The following is a 21,699-nucleotide window of genomic DNA, read 5'->3' on the forward strand; positions in this document are numbered from 1 at the left end:
GCATCCTTGTTTCTGCTCCAAGTGCATTCCTGTCCATGATCAAGTGAGCTCACGTCCTCTTCCTGGAAGCTTGTGCACCAGGGGCTGTTAAGACAAACAAGGGTCACTAAGAAAGAATAACATGCCCCTAGGGAAGTCAGTGCCTGAGGGGAAACAGTTCTCAAGTGGGCTAGTGACTCCCCTGGTATCCTGGTGGCAGATGGTGGGAGGAGCAAAGAGCCCACCACTCTGGGATTTGAGTTGAGAAATGTGAAGAGAAGTGGGGAGTTGGCATAGGAGCTAACAGGTTGGGAAAAAATTGGAGGCCAGGTGAGATTCATGTAGCCGTGGCTGGACCCTTCCGGTCCCAGGTCCTACACTTATTAGTGCCTGATTGCCAGGCTCTTCCTGGGAGCCTATCAGGCATGTCCTCCCAATAAACGTCCATCCTGTGACATAACTGGAATGAGTCTCTTTCTTGCAAGCCAAACTGCTGGACTGGAACACAGAGGATTCGAATGTGAGTGGGGTTTATTCTGGGACACCATCTGCTGGAGGTGGCAGTGGGTGCAAATTATATGACCTTTACCACAAACTACCTTATGCTCAAGCAATTCGTGCCCCTTCCTTCTCCGTGAGGCTCTGGGCACTGCTCACCTCTGCTGCACACATGACCAGCACTGTGCTTGGCATGCAGTAGGTAAGCATTTAGTAAGCACTGGTTTTTCTACATTGCTCTCAAGTGGGAGGGTGGAAACTGTGGGCTAAAACCAGAGATGGGACAAGGAGAGAGCAAGCTAGATGCAGCCGGATGTTTTGCAACTGTCTAAGGAAGAGAGGGTGATGGGAGGACCACGGGTAGCCACAGAAGGGATGGCTACTGGAGGATTTGGGGACATTTGACTTGGAGTCTTCATCTGCTTCTGTGCACCTCCAAGGGGACGTAGGTCCACCTGGGATTGGAGGGTTCTCAGGGGTGTTAGTTTTGTCTACCCCCAGTGGTCTGTGGCTCCTCAAGGCTTTTAAATAAACTTTTAATTCAAGGGTAGCACACATACAGGAAAGTGCACATATTTTAAGTGTACAGTTCAATGACTTTTCACAAAGTGAATATACCCATGTAACCAGCACCCAGATCAAGACACAGACCATTACCAGCCCCCAGAGTCTCCCTTGTGCCCCTCTCTCCAGTCGCAAGCCCCCAAAGGTAACTAGTATCCTGACTTCTGACACCATAGGTTTGATGTGTCTGTTTTTGAACTTTATGTGGGAACCATACAGAATGTATGACGACTTTGGAAAACTGTTTCACATTATCTATTAAAGCTAAAATACCCCTTTCTTATGACCCTGAAATTCTACCCCTGGGTATTTGTTCAAAAGGATTAAGGGCTTATATCCTCTGTGAGACTTGTACCAGAATGTTTATAGTCACCCTTTTCCGGGTCACTCTTCAGAATGAGTCCTGTTTACAGATGGTGGGTGTCGCCCATTACACAAACACTCCGAAGGCTTAACTCTCACTTGCTTTCTTCCCAGGACACTTCCAGATGCCCCTCTGGAGACTGACACTAACACTCCATCTGATAAATCATCTTTCCCACTGTGTCATTGGTCACGAACACCAAGCTGATGAGTGGCACTTCTAGGACCCATCTTCTTCAACTTTGGTCCAATGACACCAGCCCCTCCTCTGCAACCTCCGAATGTAAACAGTTGCTCTGAGATTTTAGCAGAAAATTCCTCTTACATGGCTTGGACACAGCTTATCTGAGTTTGGGAGGCATCCACTTTTCAAGGACTCCAGTCCCTCTATGGCTTTTAAGCTACGTGTCCCCCTCATTTTGTTAGCACTGACTGTGTGCCAGGTCCTGTGCCAGGTCCTGTGCCAGGCAGCAAACATAGTCCCAGAGCCTACAGAACTTAAGGTCTGGAGGAGAGAGACAAGGCAATGGGCAAGTGCATTGCTGTTTGAGATGTGGTGCAGTGAGAAGGATAGTGCAGGGGACAGTGGCCGGCTTCGAGTCAGGGAGGGCCCCTGGACAAGAAGACACCAAGGCCACGGTCTGCAGTGTGAGTAGGAGTTAGCCAGTGTGCTGAAGCCTCCCCTCTGCCTTCAGAGTCTGGCTGCCCTGGAGGTTGCTCTGCTTCCCTGGCCCCCAGGTCATGGGACTTGGGCCACCTCCACGCCAGGGTGCACATTGGTGTTGTCCTGCCCCTGTGACCTCTGGAGCTTTCTTAGCTGCGCCTCTCTTCTTCCTCTTCAGGACTGTTTCCTTTACCATGGTTGGCACTTGTGTCTTCCTAACTTGCCCTCCCTCAGGATCCACATTCTCTTTTGGAATCTCCAGTTGGCTCCTGTTTCAAGACGGAAGCCTGATCTCTCTGTTCACCCCTACTCCTCCCCAAAGCCTCTTCGGATGAGAAAAGAGATAGCAAAATGGACCAAGCGTGTGACAGGATGCCTTACTCTCTGCCTCCTGGTCATCCAGCAGGAATATCAGGAATTCTGTCCTGGAGGGGTGGCCTCTGCTGCTGTCAGCCCCCAGGGCAAAAAGAGCCCCTCTCTTTCCCCATTCAGGGAGGATGTGGGGAAGAGTAGGGGTGGACAGAGAGGCCCAGGCTCTTTCTTCTTGAACCAGGAGCACAACCAGAGATTCCAAAAGAGAATGTGGATCCTGAGAGAAGGCAAATTAGGAAGACACAAGTCTTCATCCACAGGGGGAGGGGTTGATGCCTCTCCAGCCTGTCTACACTGGAGCACCCAGCATGACCAAAGCCATCTATGTCTGTACTAGGTCTCGTTCCCCATTACAGGGTTTCATGTGCAAGTGACCTATTAAGAACGTGTTCCCAGGGGAGACCAGTAAAAGGGTGGAGGAAGCAGGACAGGCAAAGGGAGGAAGCTAAGGACCCATGCATATGAATGTTCACAGCAGCATTTTTTTTTTTTTTTTTTTTTTTTTGCTGTACGCGGGCCTCTCACTGTTGTGGCCTCTCCCGTTGCGGAGCACAGGCTCCGGACGTGCAGGCTCAGCGGCCATGGCTCATGGGCCCAGCCGCTCCGCGGCATGTGGGATCTTCCCAGACCAGGGCACGAACCCGTGTGCCCTGCATCGGCAGACGGACCCTCAACCACTGCACCACCAGGGAAGCCCCACAGCAGCATTTTTTATAACATCTCAAAACTAAGAACCACTCAAAGCTCCAGCAACGGTAGTGTCAATGAAAGAAAAATGTGGTTATAGTCACACAATCAAATGTTACTCAGCAATGAGTATAACTGAGCTGAAGCCACACACCACAGGCTGGGGAAAATATTTGCAACTCATACTCCAGACAAAGGGTTCATCTCCCTTATATATATAGAGTTCCTTCAAGTTGTTAAGAGAAAGACCCAATAGAAAAATGAGCTGCGGATATGAACAGGCAATTCAGGGAAAAAGAAATACAAAACGGCTCTTAAATGTTTGAACAAATATTCAACCTCACTCATAAGACAAAATGCAAATGGAGACTGCACTTTCACTTTCAGACTAGCAAATGTTACGTTTTGATAACTGTGTTGGTAAGGTTGTGGGAAAATGAGCACTCCAGATATCGCTGGTACAACTGTGAGCTGGCACAAATCAGAGGGCAATTTAACTCTATCTACCCAAATCACAAACACACATATCCTTTGACCCAGCAATCCTGCTTGTAGGATATCATCTCACAGATGAATTTGTGTATATAACTATCCATTACAGCATTGTTTGTAATAGCAAAGGGACTGGAAACCATTTATATGCCCAAGAGGAGACTATGAATAAATGATAGCATTCAACTATTAAAAATGATGAGAATGCTGCATACCCACTAGAATGGCTAAAATTTAAAAGGTTGGGGACTTCCCTGGTGGTGCAGTGGTTGAGAATCCGCCTGCCAGTGCAGGGGATACAGGTTCGATCCCTGGTCCGGGAAGATCCCACATGCTGTGGAGCAACTAAGCCCGTGCGCCACACTACTGAGCCTGCGCTCTAGAGCCTGCGAGCCACAACTACTGAGCCCGTGTGCCACAACTACTGAAGCCCATGCGCCTAGAGCCCGTGCTCCGCAACAAGAGAAGCCACCGCAATGAGAAGCCCACGCATTGCAGCGAAATGAAGAGTACCCCCCGCTTGCCGCAACTAGAGAAAGCCTGTGTGCAGCAATGAAGACCCAATGCAGCCAAATAAATAAATAAGTAAATAAAAATAAAAGATTGATAACACTAAAATGTTGGTGAGAATATGGAGAACTCTGACACATTGCTAGTGGGAATGTAGAATGGTACAGACACTTTGGAAAATAGTTTCTTTAAAAAATTAAACATGCCCTTTACTGTATGACCTAGCAATTCTACTTCTAGGTATTTACAGATGAGAAATGAAAACATGTTCATACAGATTTACACAGCAATTTGTAGAAGCCATATTTAGAAGAGCCCAAACTGGAAAAGAACCCAAATGTCTAGCTGGAGAATAGAGAAACCATGCTTCCCCCTTACCATGGAACATACTCAGCACTACAAAAGAGCAAATTACTGCTACATGAAACAATGCAAATGAATCTCAAAAACAAAGAGGGAAGGAAACCAGACACAAAAGAGTACATGTTTTATGATTCTACTTGTATGAAGTTCCAGAACAGGCAAATCTTATCTATAGACAGAAAGTATATCAGTGGTTGCCTGGGGTTAGGAGTGGAAGAGATTGACTGGGAAGGGGCACAGGGGAACTATTTGGGGGTGATGGAAAGGTTCTGTCTAGATTGTGGTGGTGATTACATAGGTGTATAAAATTTTCAAAACTCATCTAATTGTACACTTAAAGTAGGTGCATTTTATTGTAATTTTAAAATCCAAAGTAATCATAGTAGAATAATAGTAATAAGCATAAGAATAGTGTTGGGACTTCCCTGGTGGCACAGTGGATAAGGCTCTGTGCTCCCAATGCAGGGGCCCAGGTTCGATCCCTGGTCAGGGAACTAGATCCCACACACATGCTGCAACTGGGAGTTCGCATGCCACAACTAAGGAGCCCACCTGCTGCAACTAAGACCCAGTGCAACCAAATAAATAAATATTAAAAAAATATATAAAAAAAATAATAATAGTGTTAATGTGGACTTCCCTGGTGGTCCAGTTGTTAAGACTCTGCACTTCCACTGCAGGGGGCACAGGTTCAATCCCTGGTCAGGGGAACTAAGATCCCGTATGCTGCATGGCAAGGCCAAAACAAGAAAGAAAAAGAAAAAGAATAGTGTTAAGGAGACCACTGATAGGAAGGATCTCCAAGGGTATTAAGTGAAAAAAATCAAGGTACAGAAAAATGTTAAAAAGAGGGAAAAAAGTGTTTGTATTGTCGTGGACATGCATAAACTAATCTAAAAGCCTATACAAGGAGCTTATAATAGCTTCTGGTTGGAGGGGAGTGGTCTGAGAGGATGGCATGTTCCCTATACCTCTCATCATACTTTTTTTTTTTTTTTTTTTTTGCCGTACGCGGGCCTCTCACTGTTGTGGCCTCTCCCGTTGTGGAGCACAGGCTCCGGACATGCAGGCTCAGCGGCCATGGCTCACGGGCCCAGCCGCTCCGCGGCATGTGGGATCTTCCCGGACCGGGGCACGAACCCGTGTGCCCTGCATCGGCAGACGGACCCTCAACCACTGCGCCACCAGGGAAGACCCACCTTACTTTTTGATGTTTGAATCAGGCCAACATAGGTTACCTTCCCCACTGCAACTCTTACTAACTGAACTGGCGCATTTTGAATTCTCATAAACAAACAGATTTGCTTAAATTTAACATCCCTCGCTATCGGAATACTTGCTATTCGCTATCCGAATTTACTACTCAGTACACAAACTTTTTAAAACAAGAAACAAAAGCCAAAAGTCTCCCGCACCTGTGAGAGTCTATGGCTTTGTGCCATTCCTCGCCCCACCCCCACCCCCGGCCACCACCAGGGACAAATGGTTGCCCCCCACCCCTTTCCGTCCGCCCGCCTGTTCCACCGCCTCGCCTTTGCCGGGCTGGGAGCCCGCAGGACCGCGGCCTCCGCTCGTCCTCCCGACCGACCCGCGCATCTCGGGCGCAGGCGCTGGTGGCCACCGCGGAACAGAGACTAACTTGGGGCCGTGGCCGCACCTGCCTGTCGCAGTCGCCCGGGCCTCCCTTCTCCTAGGGCCCGCCAGTCTCTCACCCGGGCGACTCTGGGCGTGACTGGTGTCAAGGAGAGGACAAAGGTCCGATCCAGGAGACCATGGAGGGGGGCGCTTCCTGGGCAGACCGGAGCAGCAACAGGTGGCCCCCTAGCACTGTCCCCGCCTCCCCGCTCTGGTCCTCAAAGGCCCTTCCCGAGGGTCCCCGCCCCATCTCCACTTCCCACCCCCACGAATAGGGGGCCCTCTGAGACCTATGCGGCGGGTTGGCTCGGGAGGGTCTCCTGCCCCGCGGAGCTCTTGCCCCTAGACGCGGGAGGGTGGTCCCGACCCCCGAGGGCACACGCCGGCCGGGGTCAGGACTGATGGGCTGAGATGGTGGCGCGGGCAGGCGGGGCTCCGTGCGGGGTCGCGCGTGGAGGGGGTTGCGGGCCAGGAGCGGGGTGCGGGAGGGTCGGGAGGCGGCGGGCCGGCTGCAGAGGGCGTGGGTGGGCCGCGATCCAGCCGGGGCGGAGCCGAGAGCTGGGAGCCGCAGCTCAGATGCTAGGCGCTCACAGCTATGCGCCCGGGATATCGGAGAGCTCGAGGGTCGCCGGCGTTGGCTCTGCTGCTGCTACTGCGACTACCGTGGCCGGTGTGGGGGGCTGAGGCGTTTCAAGGTGAGTGGGAGTGCGCCGCGAGGTCGCTATCTGGGATGGAGGGTCGGAAATCCCCGGGGATCGCGCGGGCCAGGAGGACAGGGCATGGGGAGGGTTTGGGAGAGTTTCTGTGGGAATTGTCCAGGGACTCTCAACTGCAGTTGTGCTGGCCTCAGGGCCCAGACTTGCACACTGTGCCCAGATACCCTGTGCCAATGGCGAAGCAGAGTGGCAGGACCCCTTCCCTTCAAGCAGCCGCTCAGCACCCCCAAACCCCTCTGGATTCTCTGCTGTGGCCCCATCCGCCAGTATGAAGGTTCCTGCACCTTCATCTCCTAGGGTTCAGTGGGCCTCCATCCTCCAGGAAGCCCCAGACCACCGGTGCCCTGGAGTCCCTGTTGCGCCCTCACACTAAGGGACTAGCTGTGGCCTCCACACTCATGCATCATTCCATGTTCATCCCCTCATCCCCGGGCCTTGGGGCAGTGTGTATATTGTTTATATTGTTGCCTTGTTTGGTTAGATAGAAACGGCTTCGAACAGAAGGTGTGTGTTTAGCAGGGCCCTGGGGGAAGACTGCAGCTCTGTCTCTTCTCAGTTTGACCTCTATAAACTCTCTGTGAGATGGGGCTGATGAAAACCTCTCCCAAAGGGTGGGAGGACTGGCGGAGTCCTGTACATCAAGTGCCTGACAAGGCGGGCAGGAAGGGCTGGGCAGCCTGGGGACAGTGGGTTCCAGAGCACTGTGCGGGGGTGGGGGGGCGGGTGGCAACAGGGATAGTGTCCTGCCCTGTTCTGGGACGTGGACGGGGAGGGACAACAGCCCTCATGCCTTTGGGGATGGTCCCCAGGCATTCCGCTGCTCCCTCCTCTTCAGCCTGGGGTCAGGGGAGGATGAAGGGACCCCTGGGAGGAATGGAGAGGGACTCTATGCTCCCCAACACCACACTGGCTCCTCAGTTTCCACTCCCATCCACCTAGTCGCCACAGCTCCATCTCTGCCTCCTTGCCCCCGTCAAGATGCCAATGGCCAATGTGTGTGCACAGGGCCAGGAGGAGAACCCACACTCACACATGCACACAGGCACACGTTCCCCTCTCCACCCTGGGAAACCCAGGGCCAGCTGGACCTGGTGCTCCACACCGAGTTAAGTCCTCTCTGGCCTGAGACTGCCCCCACCCCAACCCCGCACTCAGACCCCTCGCTACACTGGCCCTTCAGCCTCAATTCCAAGGCCCTGCACCTCCCCACCCCCACCCCCCATCTACCTGATGGAAGCTGCTGATCCAATCAAGGAGGGCTTCTTGGGAGAAGGGGACTTCCTGGAGTGGCTGCTATTCCAGGTCTTTGATGATGGGGTCTGCAGGAGGAGATGGAGAAGGAGAAAGGAGTCGGTGTGGCCTGGCAGGAGTTGAGCCACTTCCATAGGCAGCCATCTCAGCCTGGGCAGGACTGGGGCCAGGGCTGGGCGGGTGTTGGGGAGCTGTCAGTTCTGGGACCTGGGCTTCCCCGGGGATGGAGGGAAGGCTGCCTGTAGGCTCTGGGCAGCCTGAGGTCTGATTCCTGCAGGGCGGGTGTGGTGAGAGTTTCCGGGGCCCACTTGGCTGGGGCGGGGGGTGCTGGGAGCATTCCAGGCGCTTTCTGAGTCATGCTTCGCTCTGGTATTCCTCCTGGAGCCCCCCTTAAGCATTCCCATCCTGGGAGCACTCAGGCTCTGTCTCCCAAACAAACCCCCCCCCCACTCTTGAAGACACGAGGAGGGGGCTCTGGGCCAGTGTCCCTGGAAGCCCTGCCCCCAGCATGAAGTCCCCAGAGGGGGCTTTGGGCAACATCTTGCTGTTGTTTTTCTCAGATGGTGGGGGAGACACAGGCGTCCTGTCTTCACTGATCTCTCACCCTAAAAGCATCTGCTGCCCAGTCTAAAAATACCCGAAGCTGCCTCCCATTTCCTTTCCCCTCTGTATTAGGGGCCTTGGTCTCTTCCTTGTGATCTTTGACCCCAATTCCCCCCTCCCAAGGTCAGTGGGTCTCCCAAGTGCCCAGCTGAGCAGTTCTTCCCAGGCTCCTCTGTCTCTCTTCTGCCACCTCCCTGGTGGCTCCTCAGTTCCAAGGATGCCCCATGGGTGACCACCCTTCTCCAGGCTGAACTTTTGAGTATTGAAGATGGAGTCTCCTGTTCCTGCCTGCTGACATCCTCTAACTCTATCCCTCTGTTGTCTCCAATTTCCCTGTGTCCCTCAGGTTCCCCTCACCCTGCGCTCTGTCCTCTCCCCAGGAAACACCCCTGGAGAGCCAGTCATCCTGCACTGGGTTCTGGATGGACGACCCCGGCACATGGTCACCCTGGAGCAGCCGGTCAGTGCTGGGTCATCCCTTACTCTGCAAAGGCCCAGGGTCTCTCAGCCCCTTTGCCCCTCCCCAAAGATTTGGCAGGGGCCAAATCAGCGTGGCAGTTTCGCTGGGGTCCCTAGATCCCCAGAGTCCTTCAGGCCCCTCCCCGAAGGTTTGACAGGGGCAGGTGGGAGACATCTAGACGGAGAGAGGCTGCACACATGGAAGTCATTTTCCAGTTTCCTCTCCCCCACCTCCTCCCTAACCATCTCTTCCCAGTGTTATTCAGGCCACCTCCACCCCATCAGGCAGAAGTGGGGCCAGAAGCTTTTCAAGGACCTCTTTAAGAAAACACCAAAATATCTTCCTTTTGCAAAGTTTACCAGAACATGTGACCCTGTGGATGCATTGCTGTCCTCTCCAGGACACTGCCATTTAGGGGCCTGAAACTTGTCTCACTGGCTCATGCCACTTCTGCCCAGTAGTCACTCTCTCCTAGTGCCCCCAAATGCAAGCCCCCCCTGTTTGGCTTCTTCTGGATGCTCTGTCCCAGTCTCCTCCCAACAGCCATCCGTCACACACTTTCAGAATAACCTTGCCCCCATCTGTATGTGCCACACAGCTGTGCTGCATGGAGACCAACAGCCTTTCTATGCCCATTTCACAGAGGGGCAAACTGAAGCCCAGAGAGGCTGGAGAAACTGCCCAAGGTCACACAGCTCTTTAACCCAGAAGAAACCATTGGCCAATGTTCCCCAAGCCTAGAGCACCCTTTTCATCATGAATTTTCAGGAAAGAGAAGACAATCCACTGTCCAAGCCTGCAAGGAGGAAGGCAGGAGAGCACTGCCATGTAGGCTGGGGGGCCCCCACAGGCCCAGCAACTCTCAACCTAGGGCCCTCACTGGGTCCCCCAGACCCTCAGGGCCCCCATTCAAGTGGTCAGCATGGTGCCAGCCCGAGCTCTGAGATTGAGATTGTTCATCACCGGCATAGGGGAAGGGACATCACATGCTGAGACCACCCTGACTGCGGACCTCCCTCTGGGCCTGGCCTGGGCTGTGACCAAATAGGAGGGGAGTGCCAGAGGGAATTTGCTTTCCTCAATTTTTCTGTCCCTGGGAAGCCTGCCAAGATGAGGACAGCAGACAGAGTGGCAGGGAGTCCTGTCCCAGAGGCAGGAAACACCTACATTTTAGGTTGGAGATGGAGTGCATGGTGAAGGGCAGGGTCACCAGGAGGGCAAGAAATGAGGACAGCAGGGGCTGCAGAGGGACAGAGAGAGGGATGGGGGTGGGGCAAGAGGAAGCTTTCCATCTGGGCTGCCTCCTTTCCTCAGTGCAAATCTTTCTCCAATAAAACAAGTGGCATTCCGGCCACATGAGCTCATGCTTGGGGCCTAGGGCGGCCTTTGGCTGGGGGAGGGGACCATTTGCTCCCCACCTGCAGAGGAAGGCCCCCTCCACAAGACTCTGAGCCTCTTGGCCTGGGGCCCAGGCCAGTGCATTGTGGGATAAAGGGGAAGGGCCAGTAAGAGTGGGGGCCAGCATTCCAAAGACACAGCTTCTCTCCAGGAGGCTCCTGGCCTGCTCCAGCTCTGGGCTCCCAGCCAGGGAGTGGACAAAGCGGGCAGATGGGGTATTCCCACAGGGTGGAAGCGGTAAAGAGGGTAGGGGAAGGAGAGGTGGGCAGGCTGGCCCAGGCCCACCCTCCTGACATCTAGCCAAGAAAACCAGAGTTTTTCTCTTGGCAAGGCGTGTGAGTCAGTGTTTACCTCACAGGCTCAGTGAAGCAGGTGTGGGGCGAGCCTGCTAGAGGCGTAGGAAAATTTGGGGGGTGGGCAGCTAGTCAGCATTGGAGGTGGAGGTACTAAGTCTGAATTCTACAGGGAGTGGGGAACAGCAAGGTACAGAAAGGAGAGGCTGTGAGGAGGCCTGAGCCGTGGCTACCCCACTCTCCCGCATCAATGTCTTCAGGACCCCACTCTCCTCCCTGCTTAGAGGAAGCCTTTTGGGCATGAAAGACGAGGGAAGACCAGAGGAAGAGTCCAGTAACCTTGGGCAAGGCATGGCATCTTTCTGAGACCACTTGTCTCTCCAGGGAGGATGTGGAGTGCACCTAGCAGGCTCTGTCAAATGGCTGCTGTCAGAACAACAAACATTCTGAGTTTGAGAGCATCTTTGCAAGTTCTCACCCCACACCCATCCACACCCACAATGGCAAGCGGGGGCCTTCTGCCCCGTGCCCCTGTGCTCTCCCCATGAACTCCCTCACCAGTCAGCTCCACATCCTCCCTGCTTCCTGGCAGGCAGGGGACCTGGATGCCCGCCCTCTCAGCCCTACACTCCTTCTTGCCCAGGTCTCGAAGCTAGAAGTGGGGCTGGTGGCCTTGAAGGCTGAAGGCCAGGAGCTCCTGCTAGAGCTGGAGAAGAATCAGTGAGTACCAGGCCGGGGAAAGAGCTGGAAGCCAAGAATAGCCCCTCTCTCTGGGGAGGGTTCAGTGCTGGAGACGGAGACTGATGGGAACCCCAGATGGAGGCTGGATGGGGTGAGAACCCCAGAGGAGGAGGTGCAGGTGACAGGGTGAGTCATGCTAGCCCATGACTGGCTCCCTCGAGACTGAAGTGGGCTATTGAGGCTGGGTCAGCCCTGCTGTGGGGCACATCTCTCATCCCTGCCCCAGAAACATCTTGTCAGCTTCCTGCCAGGAATGAGTGAGCATCACCTGGTGGGTGCTCACAGGGTGCGCTGAGTCAAAAGAGAATCCAAGATGGATTCCAAAGATGGGCTGGTGCTCCAGGCTTCGGGAATGCCAGGGACAAAGGTACAGTGGCTACATAGGTCAAGGCACATTCAAGAGGGGGTGGCAATTTGTCTGGCTTGCCTGGGGAGTCTCCATCTGAGGGAGGGGAGCAAGGGGAAACAAATCTGGGGAGTCCTAGCAGGGCCAGATCACAGAAGGCCATTTTGGTGCTGAGTGTCCAGGATGGTGCAAAGCCAAAGATTCTGAGCCGGTGAATGAGCAGGCAGAGCTGGGCTGGGTGAGGTGAATGTCTAAGATGGAGCGTGGGTTCGTGAAACCATCTAGATTGTGTTATCAACAGCTATCATTTATCAAGTGCTTATTTCATCGCAGGCACTGTTCTGAGCACTCTACACATGTTTTATTCTCCCCCATGCACTGGGAACAAACTCAGGTGGAACTCAGGTTCCGCCATGCCTAACCATAGTTTCTCTGGGGTTCAATGTCCCCATGTGTTAAAAAGGGTGATCACATCACCTCCCTCCTAAGGTTGAGTGTGTGGGTGGAGTGGGGGAGCAAAGCTGGAGGAGGAAGGAAGACTGGGAAGTGGAGAAGCAGGCATCACAGGTGTTTGGGGGCAGTCTGCGGCTAAAGAGGTCAAGGTGAGGTGGGGTGAAGGATTTTCTTTAAAGAAGAGAAATTGACTTATGGTTGATCCATCTTGGTGGGAAGGATCCTGATGAGATGGAGCCCGAAGATGAATTCAGTTACTTGAGTGGGGTCTGGAGAAGGAGGGGAGGAGGATCCCTGCTCAGAGGGGCAGGGCAGGAGCAGGTGTGGATTCTGTTTTCTCTGGAAGCAGGAGGTGAGCATCAGTGAAGGACAGGTGGGGAGATATGTGGGATCTGGGGGCCTGAGGAGAAGATTTGAAGGAACTCTGAATGGGAGGAGGTGGGCTAGAGGGTTGTCCAGTTGCCCAACAAGGGTAGGCAGCAGCCAGGGCCACCTAGGGAGTTCACACACTTCCTTGGCTCCAAGTCCCACCTCCTTGGCAGCGTCTCCTGACTCCTCTCCTTCTGCCCAGTCTCTTTCTAATGCCCCTGACCTGTGGATCCAGCTGCCTGTCACAGGCTCCAGGGGAACCACAAACTTTCCCGTGTTCCTGTTCCTCCCTGGTGCTTCCCACACGCCCATTTCCACATCTAAGCCATCACCAAGGCTCCTTCCTGACCTTCACCTTGTTCATTCTAGCCCAAGATTTTTCTGAGCTGAGCAATGCACAGTCACTCCTGACCCTTCCCTAAGACGCACTTTGGCTGCTTCCTAAGTGCTAGCCCTGTGCCTCACTCATAGAGTTACTCAATTAGCAATCAGGGAGGAAGACCAGAGGGCATCCTGGAGGAGGCAGGGCTGGATTAAGTAATTTCTGCAACACCCCCTCCCAGCAGGCTGCTGGCTCCAGGATACACAGAAACCCACTACAGCCCAGATGGGCAGCCAGTAGTGCTGTTCCCCAACCACACGGTGAGATACTTGCATGGACTCTGAGAACAGGGTGAGGAGTGCTGGGGTATGCACCCACCAAGGGCCTCTCCACCATTTCCCCCATTCTCCTCCTGTTCCTAAGGAGAGGCTGGAGCCAGTCCCCCACCATGCTTTCTTTCTTGCCCCTCCCACTTCAGTCCTGGCTGAGATTTGGGGCTGGGTCCTTTGCTCTCCAGGATCATTGCCACTACCATGGGCGTGTGAGGGGCTTCCTGGACTCCTGGGTAGTCCTCAGCATCTGCTCTGGGATGAGGTGAGGAGTTCTGGGGGAGGGGGCTGGGCCTGGGGCTAGGGAAAGAGTTCCCTTACTGCCCACCCCTGTACCCCTTTGCACCCTAGGGGCCTGATCACACTCAGCAGCAATGCCAGCTATTATGTGCATCCTTGGCCAGCTGGGGACTCCAAAGACTTCTTGACCCACAAGATCTTCCGGACAGAGCAGCTGCTCAGCTGGAAAGGGGCCTGTGGCTACAGGGACCCAGGGGACAAAAGGGACATGGCCAGCCTTTCGTGTGCCACCCAGATCAGGGTCAGGAGCACGGGCAGGGGTGGGGGTAGGAATGCAGTATCCAGAGCTCTTTAAAATCAGAAGAGACAGGAAAGTGCAGCCCCAATTCAGGGCCTCCTGTCCTGACATTTTTATTTGGAGGCTGAAGAAACAAGTTCTAGCAAAATTTTAAAGTTAACTTTATGCTTTCTGGGAATTGGGGTTGGTGGTCAGGGCTCAAGCCCAGCAGCCTGCCACTCAGGGTCACCATTGCCGCCTCCCCAGGAGAGGCGGGAGTCCCTGGGGAGCCCGAGGTACCTGGAGCTGTACATAGTGGCGGATCACACCCTGGTGAGAGAAGCCCCAAAGGGGTTGGCAGGCCTGGATGGGGTGAGCTCAGCCCGTCCTCACACGCAGTATTGCTTGCTGCTTTTCTAGTTCTTGACCCAGCACCGGAACTTGAACCACACCAAACAGCGTCTTCTGGAGGTCGCCAGCTATGTGGATCAGGTTGGGTCGGCGGGGGGAAGAGCCCTTTTGGGGGTGACCACGACAGGGGCAGGCTTGGAGATGGGGAGAGGGAACGGAGGGGAGGAAAGAGGGGCGCTCCCATGGAGGAGCACAGGCACCGCGGCGGCCTCCCGCTTCAGCCCTGCCCCGCCGCGCCCGCAGATTCTCAGGACTCTGGACATTCAGGTGGCGCTGACCGGCCTGGAAGTGTGGACCGAGAAGGACCAGAGCCGCGTCACGCCAGACGCGAACGCCACGCTCTGGGCCTTCCTGCAGTGGCGCCAGGGACTGTGGGCACGGCAGCCACACGACTCGGCTCAGCTGCTCACGTGGGTACCTCCGACCCCTACGCGGCCCCGGCCGGGCGGTCCGGACTCCTGGCCCGCCCGGTCAAGCCGCGCTCCTCCCTCAGGGGCCGCGCCTTCCAGGGCGCCACCGTGGGCCTGGCGCCGGTCGAGGGCATGTGCCGCGCGGAGAGCTCTGGAGGCGTGAGCACCGTGAGCGCCACCCGGGACGGGAGGAGGAGGAGAGGTGCTGGGGGGTGGTCTCCGCAGCCCGCAGTGACCGTCCCCACGCCCTCCCAGGACCACTCGGAGCTCCCCATTGGTGCTGCAGCCACCATGGCCCACGAGATAGGCCACAGCCTCGGCCTCAGCCACGACCCCGACGGCTGCTGCGTGGAGGCAGCGGTGGAGCAGGGCGGCTGCGTGATGGCCGCAGCTACCCGGTACCCGCGCCGGGGCGGGGGCGGGGCTGCAGGACAGGCTCCGCGGGACCCGGGCCTTCCTCAGCTGCATTTCTTTGGGCGAAATGGTTATCCCTCAGTTTCTTCTTCTGTGAAATGGGGATGATGATAGTAGTGCCTGCCCTGAGGGTTGTTTATGAGGCTGAAGTGTAGGGAACGCAGGCAAAGTGGATTCTCATGATATGATAAATTATTTTCGGACAACCTTGCGAGGTGACTCCAACCCCGGGAGGAGCGGCGCTGGGTTGGGATTCGACCTTGGGTCCTGGGCTGCCCGCTCTTGGCGTCACACCCTCCTGCCTCGTGCTCGCCGTGTGACTTTGCGCGAGTTACTTACCCTCTCTGGGCTCTGCCTCTAGAGAATTCTAGCCGCCAGTTGCTCAGGCGGTGTTCGCGCATCCGGCGGCTGCGTAGCCAAGCACCTGTGTGCAGGGGGGGAGGGGATTGGTGACGAGCAGGGGTTGGCAGGGGGTGGTCCCCGTACGCCCGACGCCCTCCCCCGCCCGTAGGCACCCGTTCCCGCGAGTGTTTAGCGCCTGCAGCCGCCGCCAGCTGCGCGCCTTCTTCAGCAAGGGAGGGGGCGCGTGCCTCTCCAACGCGCCGGACGCCGGGCTCTTAGTGCCCCGGGCGCACTGCGGGAATGGCTTCGTGGAAGAGGGCGAGGAGTGCGACTGCGGCGCCGGCCAGGTCGGGTCCGCACGACCAGCCCCGGGGGACCAAGCTGGTCCCCGCCCGCCCCCTCCCCGGAGGTCTGGGCGCTGCACCCTCACCTGGTCCCTCCTCGCCTTTCCGGCTCCAGGAGTGCCCGGACTCCTGCTGCCATGCCCACAACTGCTCGCTGCGTGCGGGGGCCCAGTGCACCCACGGGGACTGCTGCGCACACTGCCTGGTGAGTGTATGGGAGGCTCGGGGGTGAGGGTTGGGGGCACTTGGGAGCCGGCCTGTTGGTCTTGGCTAATCGGCGCCCTCCGGTCCCCCTTGTGGGTTCTGGCTCTGCTCTGTGCGTGGGTTCGCCTGGACCTCCCCACAGGGCTCTCTCGTGTCCGATTGGCGCTCTCGAAGTGGATCTCTAACTGTTCGTTTTCTCTCTATGCCTCGCCGCCTTCCCTCCACCCGGGTCACCTGCGTAGCTGAAGCCGGCGGGTGCGCCTTGCCGCCGGTCTGCGGGCGACTGTGACCTCCCTGAATTCTGCACGGGCGCCTCCCCCTATTGCCCCCCCGACATTTATCTACTGGACGGCTCGCCCTGCGCCAGAGGCCGCGGCTACTGCCGGGACGGCGCGTGTCCCACGCTGGAGCATCAGTGCCAGCAGCTCTGGGGGCCTGGTGAGACCAAGAGCGTGCCCTCCGCCCGCATCCTCCGGTCTGCTCAGCTTAACGCTCTAGGGGGAGGTGGGCGGGGGAAAACTGAGGCAGAAGGGGCGTGGTTCAGGTCTGGGCTGCCCCCCCTGCCCAGTCCCGCCCATGCTTCCTCAGGCTCCCGCCCAGCCCCGGAGGCTTGTTTCCAGGTTGTGAACTCTGCGGGAGACGCCCATGGGAACTGCGGCCAGAAGGGCGACAGCAGCTTCGTGCCCTGTGCGCAGAGGTGGGGAGCGGAGGGAGGGGAAGCTGGGGAAGAGGGTGTGGAGAAGCTCCACGCTGTTTGACTACCCTGCACTTCGTCCCTAGCGACGCGCAGTGTGGGAAACTGCAGTGCCAGGGCGGGGAGCAGAGCGCACTGGCGCCACACATGGTGCCGGTGGACTCCACCGTACCTCTAGGCAGCCGCCAGGTGACCTGCAAGGGAGCCCTCGTGCTGCCCGGCACCCAGCTGGACCTGCCTGATTTGGGCCTGGTAGAGTCAGGCACCCAGTGTGGACCTAGAATGGTGAGCCCTGCCCACCCAACCCCTCCCTGCCACTTGAGTCCTGCAGGCCAAAGCATCACTCCCCCTCACTGCCCAGTGCACACACTGCCCATAGGTGTGCCAGGAAAGGCGCTGCCAGAACACTACCTTCCGAGAGCTGGAGCTCTGCCTGACCGCCTGCCATGGTCGCGGGGTGAGTGGCCTGAAAGGTGTGTGGGGGGTGACTTTGGAAGTCCCTGATCTCGTGGGACCCTCCTTTTCTCTTTTCCACTGCAGGTTTGCAATAGTAACCGTAATTGCCACTGTGCTCTGGGCTGGGCTCCGCCTTCCTGTGACAAGCCAGGGTTTGGTGGTAGTGTGGACAGCGGTCCTATGCAGCCTGGAAGTGCGCCCATGGCGGGCAAGTGGGGAGGGCCCCTGTGATGCACCTCAGGACTCAGCCATACCCTGTCCTCCGCAGACCAGGACACCTTCACGCTGGCGGTGATCCTTAGTTTTCTGCTGCCCCTGCTCCCTGGGGCCGGCCTGGCCTGGTGCTGCTGCCGGCACCCGGAACTCCGTCTCCAACAATGCCTTTGGGGCTCAAGGAGGGACCCCATGTGCAGTGGGTAGGCACTGAGGGCTAAGGTTCCTGTTCCCTGAGCCCACTCCTTTGGTTCCTGCTCCTCAGAGCTCTGCTGTACCTGGGGCAGCTGGGGTGGGGTCCTCAGGCCTTGCCCCCAGGTGCAGAGAGGCAGGCAAAGGCAATGGAAAGAAGAACTGAGCAGAGGCCCCAGTGGCCTCCAGTGAAGCCAGAGGCGTGGATCCATGCAGGGCCCTCTACCCTGGCCCCCACTGCTGTGATTCAGTACCTCTTGTCCATATCTTCTTTTTTCCCACCAAGAGGCTGCCTCATCCTTGACTTTGCCCTGTTTTTTCACCAGCTTATAATGCAATTCCTGCTCCAATGTACCCTTCAAGGCCTCTCCAGCTTCTCTCTCGTGAGCTTTCAGCCTTCTGGCATTTCCTCTGTCTAAATCTCTGCTGTTATCCCCTTCAAGTTCCCAAATGCTGGGCCCAGCACATCTTTCCTTTCGCTACCGCTGGGCAGCTATGGTGCCGGCTGCTCTTGTGCCAAGGGCCTGCCCCTAACCCAGTTCTCCACGACCTGCGATGAGGGTCACATGATACCAAGCATGGTCAGTCTAGGGCTGCCCCTTCACTGGGCGCTGGGCAAGGCATGAGCCCTATGACCACGTCTGACACAGCCTAGCCTTGGGAGCGTTCTGGGCAAGCTGAGGGAGAGGGCAAAGTTTGGGCTGGAGATGGAGGAAGAGGGCATCCCAGACAGGGGCAGGGCACCAGCTGAGGGCCTTGACACAATTAGTGTTGATTGTGGGTCTGTGAGCAGAGGATCAAGGTGGTCAGAGATTGGTGTGTCATCACTGGGGGCTTACGGGGTGGGGAGCAGCAAATGCATGTCATCAGCCAGGTGAAGTATTGAGGAGACTGTTTCAAAGAGACATCAAAGGAAGTGGTAAGGCCCTGGGAGATGGGGTGTGAGCAGCCGAGCATAGCTTGGAGTCACCGAGGGCAGCAGGGCCACTCAATGACAAGGAGCACAAATACAGGTACCACTGGGGAAGGAAGTCCGCCCCTCTTTGGGACCTGAGTGATGCCAACGTCTGGAGGATGCTGGGGTGGTTCCAGAGCTTAGGAGAAATATCAGGGCTGGAGAGAGGAAATGTCAGAGGCCCTGGGAAAGCATGAGTCTCAACTGGAGCCTGGACCTCTAGGCAGTGTTCACCCAATGGAGTTGGGCCTGACAGCCACTGCAGAGCCCCGGCCCCTGGGTGCGTGAGGCACAGTGGGAGATGGGGAGGGAAGGAAAGGGACAGGCTCTTGTCTTCTGCCTCCTTTCAGATGGGCCCCCTCCTCTCCACTTAGCACCCAGCCACCTTGAGCCCCTGTGCCCCACCCTGCATCAGGGACTCTTGCCACCTATGTTCACAGCACTCTCCCCCCACCTATTGCTCCGCAGACCTTGAGAACTCTGCCAGAGCCCAACAGCCACCTTGAGAAGCCTGTGCCCCACGGCCCTGCTTGTACCCCCAAGGTAGGTGGGGCCCTCCACTTCCCATTGCTCACCCATCCACCTCTTGCCCCTCATCTCACAGTCCCTTACTCTGAGTTTTTTTTTTAATATTTATTTATTTGGCTGCATTGGGTCTTAGTTGCGACATGCAGGATCTTTGTTGTGGCACGTGGGATCTTTATTTGCAGCATGTGAACTCTTAGTTGCAGCATGCGAACTCTTAGTTGCGGCTTGTGGGATCTAGTTCCCCAACCAGGGAGCAAACCAGGGCCCCCTGCATTGGGAGTGCAGAGTCTTAGCCAATGGACCACCAGGGAAGTCCCACTCTGAGGTTTTTGAGCTTATAGTATGGAAATGAGACAGACCTCGTGGAGAAGCTGTTGTCTGGGGCCAGATGCTGGAGGCCCCTGGGGCAGGGGAGGAAGAAGTTCTGGCTCTTCCTGGGTCACTGGTTTTCCCTGAGGGAGGACAGGGGGTCCCTGACGCATGATTTGTAGCCTGGGGTCCCAGCCCTCAGGGGATGACCCTCTCCCACGTCATTCTCAGCAGGTAGAGTCCAAAAGCCAAGATCCTGTCTCTGGCGAAAAGTGACTCCTGAGATGAGAAGACTTAAGGACAGGTGGCTACTGACAGCCACAGCAGGAACTTGGACCCCGCCCCCCAGGGGCGGAGCCAGGGAGTCAGCACACCTCTTGCACCTTCAGGCAGCTTCGAAATTTCTTCCCTGAGTTACCGCCACACCACCTACTCCAGGACCCTGGAGCCTCATCAAAATTTGCTCAGTGCTGTCCCCATTCCTTAGGGCTGTGGGATCCTGCTAGGGTACACCCTCCAGCTCAAGCGAGAATCCATCAGTCCCAGGAGGGAAGGTCATGTAGTCACTGACCTCCCGTCACTAGGGGGCGCTGGGTCATGCTGGGCACCCAGAGAGGCCTATGTCCAGGCAGCCTAGGTGTGTCTGCTACACTCACTTTATTCGGACGTAGCTCTTTGGAGGGCAGTGACTGCTGGGCCAGAAGCCTGGACTCCAGGGGTCCGACATTTCAGACTGAGTCCACTTCCCTGGAGCCTGGCCCCTGCAAAACAAACAAACGAAATCCTTGGGACCTCCCTTCCTGCCGTCTCCTACCCTCTCTTGTCCCTCAGATGCTTCCTCAGCCCCACCCCACTCCTAGTCCTTAGGTGAGGTTTCAGAGAAGCATGGGGCCTGCTGCAGTCCCCTTACTTTGAACATTAATCAGGTTCTCCTCCATTCCATGGGAGGTGACAAAGGAAGCCATTTTGGAAAGGACATCGAAGTAGAAGTCAGAAGAAAGACATGTTGCCCTGGACTTCTGTCTTTCCTGTCTGTAAATTCAACACCATGGGGCTCCCTGAGGGTGACAAAGGGTGGTGGCTGGTGGGTGGAGCCTCAGATGACAGCCAGGCCCCGTATGTATCAGGGCATAGGATGGTGTTGCCTAGCTTAAATGTTCCCTTTGCTCCACCTCTCCTGCCTCCCCTGGACACTCTCAGCAGCCATTTACTCTCTCCCCTTGCTTCATGCAAAAGTTGCTGAGTGACCTTCTTTATCAGCTAGCTGTTGCTACATAACAAGACCACCCCAAAACTTAGTAGCTTAAAACAATAACCAATTCTGTGAATTGGCAAGTCAGCTGGTGGTTCGATTGGTCTCAGCTCAGCTCACTTATACATTTGCAGTCAACTGCTGGTCGCTGCTTCTGGGGTTGGCTGGCTGTTGGCTAGGGTGATGGGGATGAGCTGGCTAGCCCAGGCCTGTTCACATAACAGCTGGGGAGGGTTCTAAGCGAGCAGGACCAGGATTAGAGTGAGACAAGGGAGGCATTCACCTTGGGCACAAAAAGTAATCACGATAAAAAATATTTTAATGTAATATTTTTAAAGATCAAAATTAATACAAAAGTCCACGATGAACAAAATATCAAAAATTTAACTAAAGACAGGATCAGTTACCATACCAAGGCATTTTTGGAGCCTGAGGCAAAAAGAAAAATCAGTAGTTGTGATCCTGAGGCAAGTACCTCACTCACCTCCTCCTGCAGAAGAGTATGTGGAAGCTTGTCAGGCTTCTTGAGAGTCCATGACTGGCACATTTTACTTCCATAACATTCTGTTGGCCCAAGCAAGTCACATGGCCAGCCCAGGTTCCAGGGATTGGGAGGCAAACCCCACCTCCCCTCCAGGGAGGAGCAGCAAAATCGTATTTCATAGGGTGTGAAGAACTGGGGAATTTTTGCAATCACCCACTGGCAGCAGAGAAGCAGCCCCAAGGCTCAGGCCTTGCTTTCACTCTACCAGCTGAAGGCGCTGAATGAGACTGTTTGCTAAAGCCCACTCCTGTGTTTGCTGTGGGATTCTGATTTATAGAGACGACGTAGCAATGAGACAGAGAAGTTAATGCCACTGAAAGAAGTTATTACGGCTTGCATTTCCCTCGAGAAGGGGGACTGCCCACCGTGCAGGGCCACATAGGGAAGCACCCAGTTTGTAAGGAAAGACTGAGGAACTACCACAGATTGGAAGAAACTAAGGTGACATGACGACTAAGTGCAATGTGGGATGCTGGATGGGATCCTGGAACAGAAAAAGGACATTA

The 21,699-nt window shown here is 55.8% G+C and overlaps 1 protein-coding gene across 1 annotated transcript; it reads left to right on the forward strand.

Moving 5' to 3' along the window:
• Positions 1-6,722: 6,722 nt before the first annotated feature.
• Positions 6,723-21,575, forward strand: ADAM33 (ADAM metallopeptidase domain 33; the record flags this gene model as incomplete). The annotated part of the gene is given in 23 exon segments (XM_079719070.1): positions 6,723-6,822; positions 9,078-9,157; positions 11,492-11,568; positions 13,321-13,399; positions 13,597-13,673; positions 13,760-13,949; positions 14,193-14,258; positions 14,346-14,417; positions 14,580-14,746; positions 14,830-14,914; positions 15,002-15,144; positions 15,672-15,849; positions 15,962-16,051; positions 16,293-16,488; positions 16,639-16,747; positions 16,831-17,029; positions 17,124-17,201; positions 17,285-17,393; positions 17,469-17,616; positions 19,638-19,677; positions 19,679-19,714; positions 19,716-19,904; positions 21,471-21,575. Coding segments are annotated over 23 exon segments (2,613 nt in total).
• Between the last annotated feature and the right edge of the window lie 124 nt (positions 21,576-21,699).

This window comes from Hyperoodon ampullatus (assembly GCF_949752795.1).
Source record: "Hyperoodon ampullatus genome assembly, chromosome: 14".
NCBI lineage: Eukaryota > Metazoa > Chordata > Mammalia > Artiodactyla > Ziphiidae > Hyperoodon > Hyperoodon ampullatus.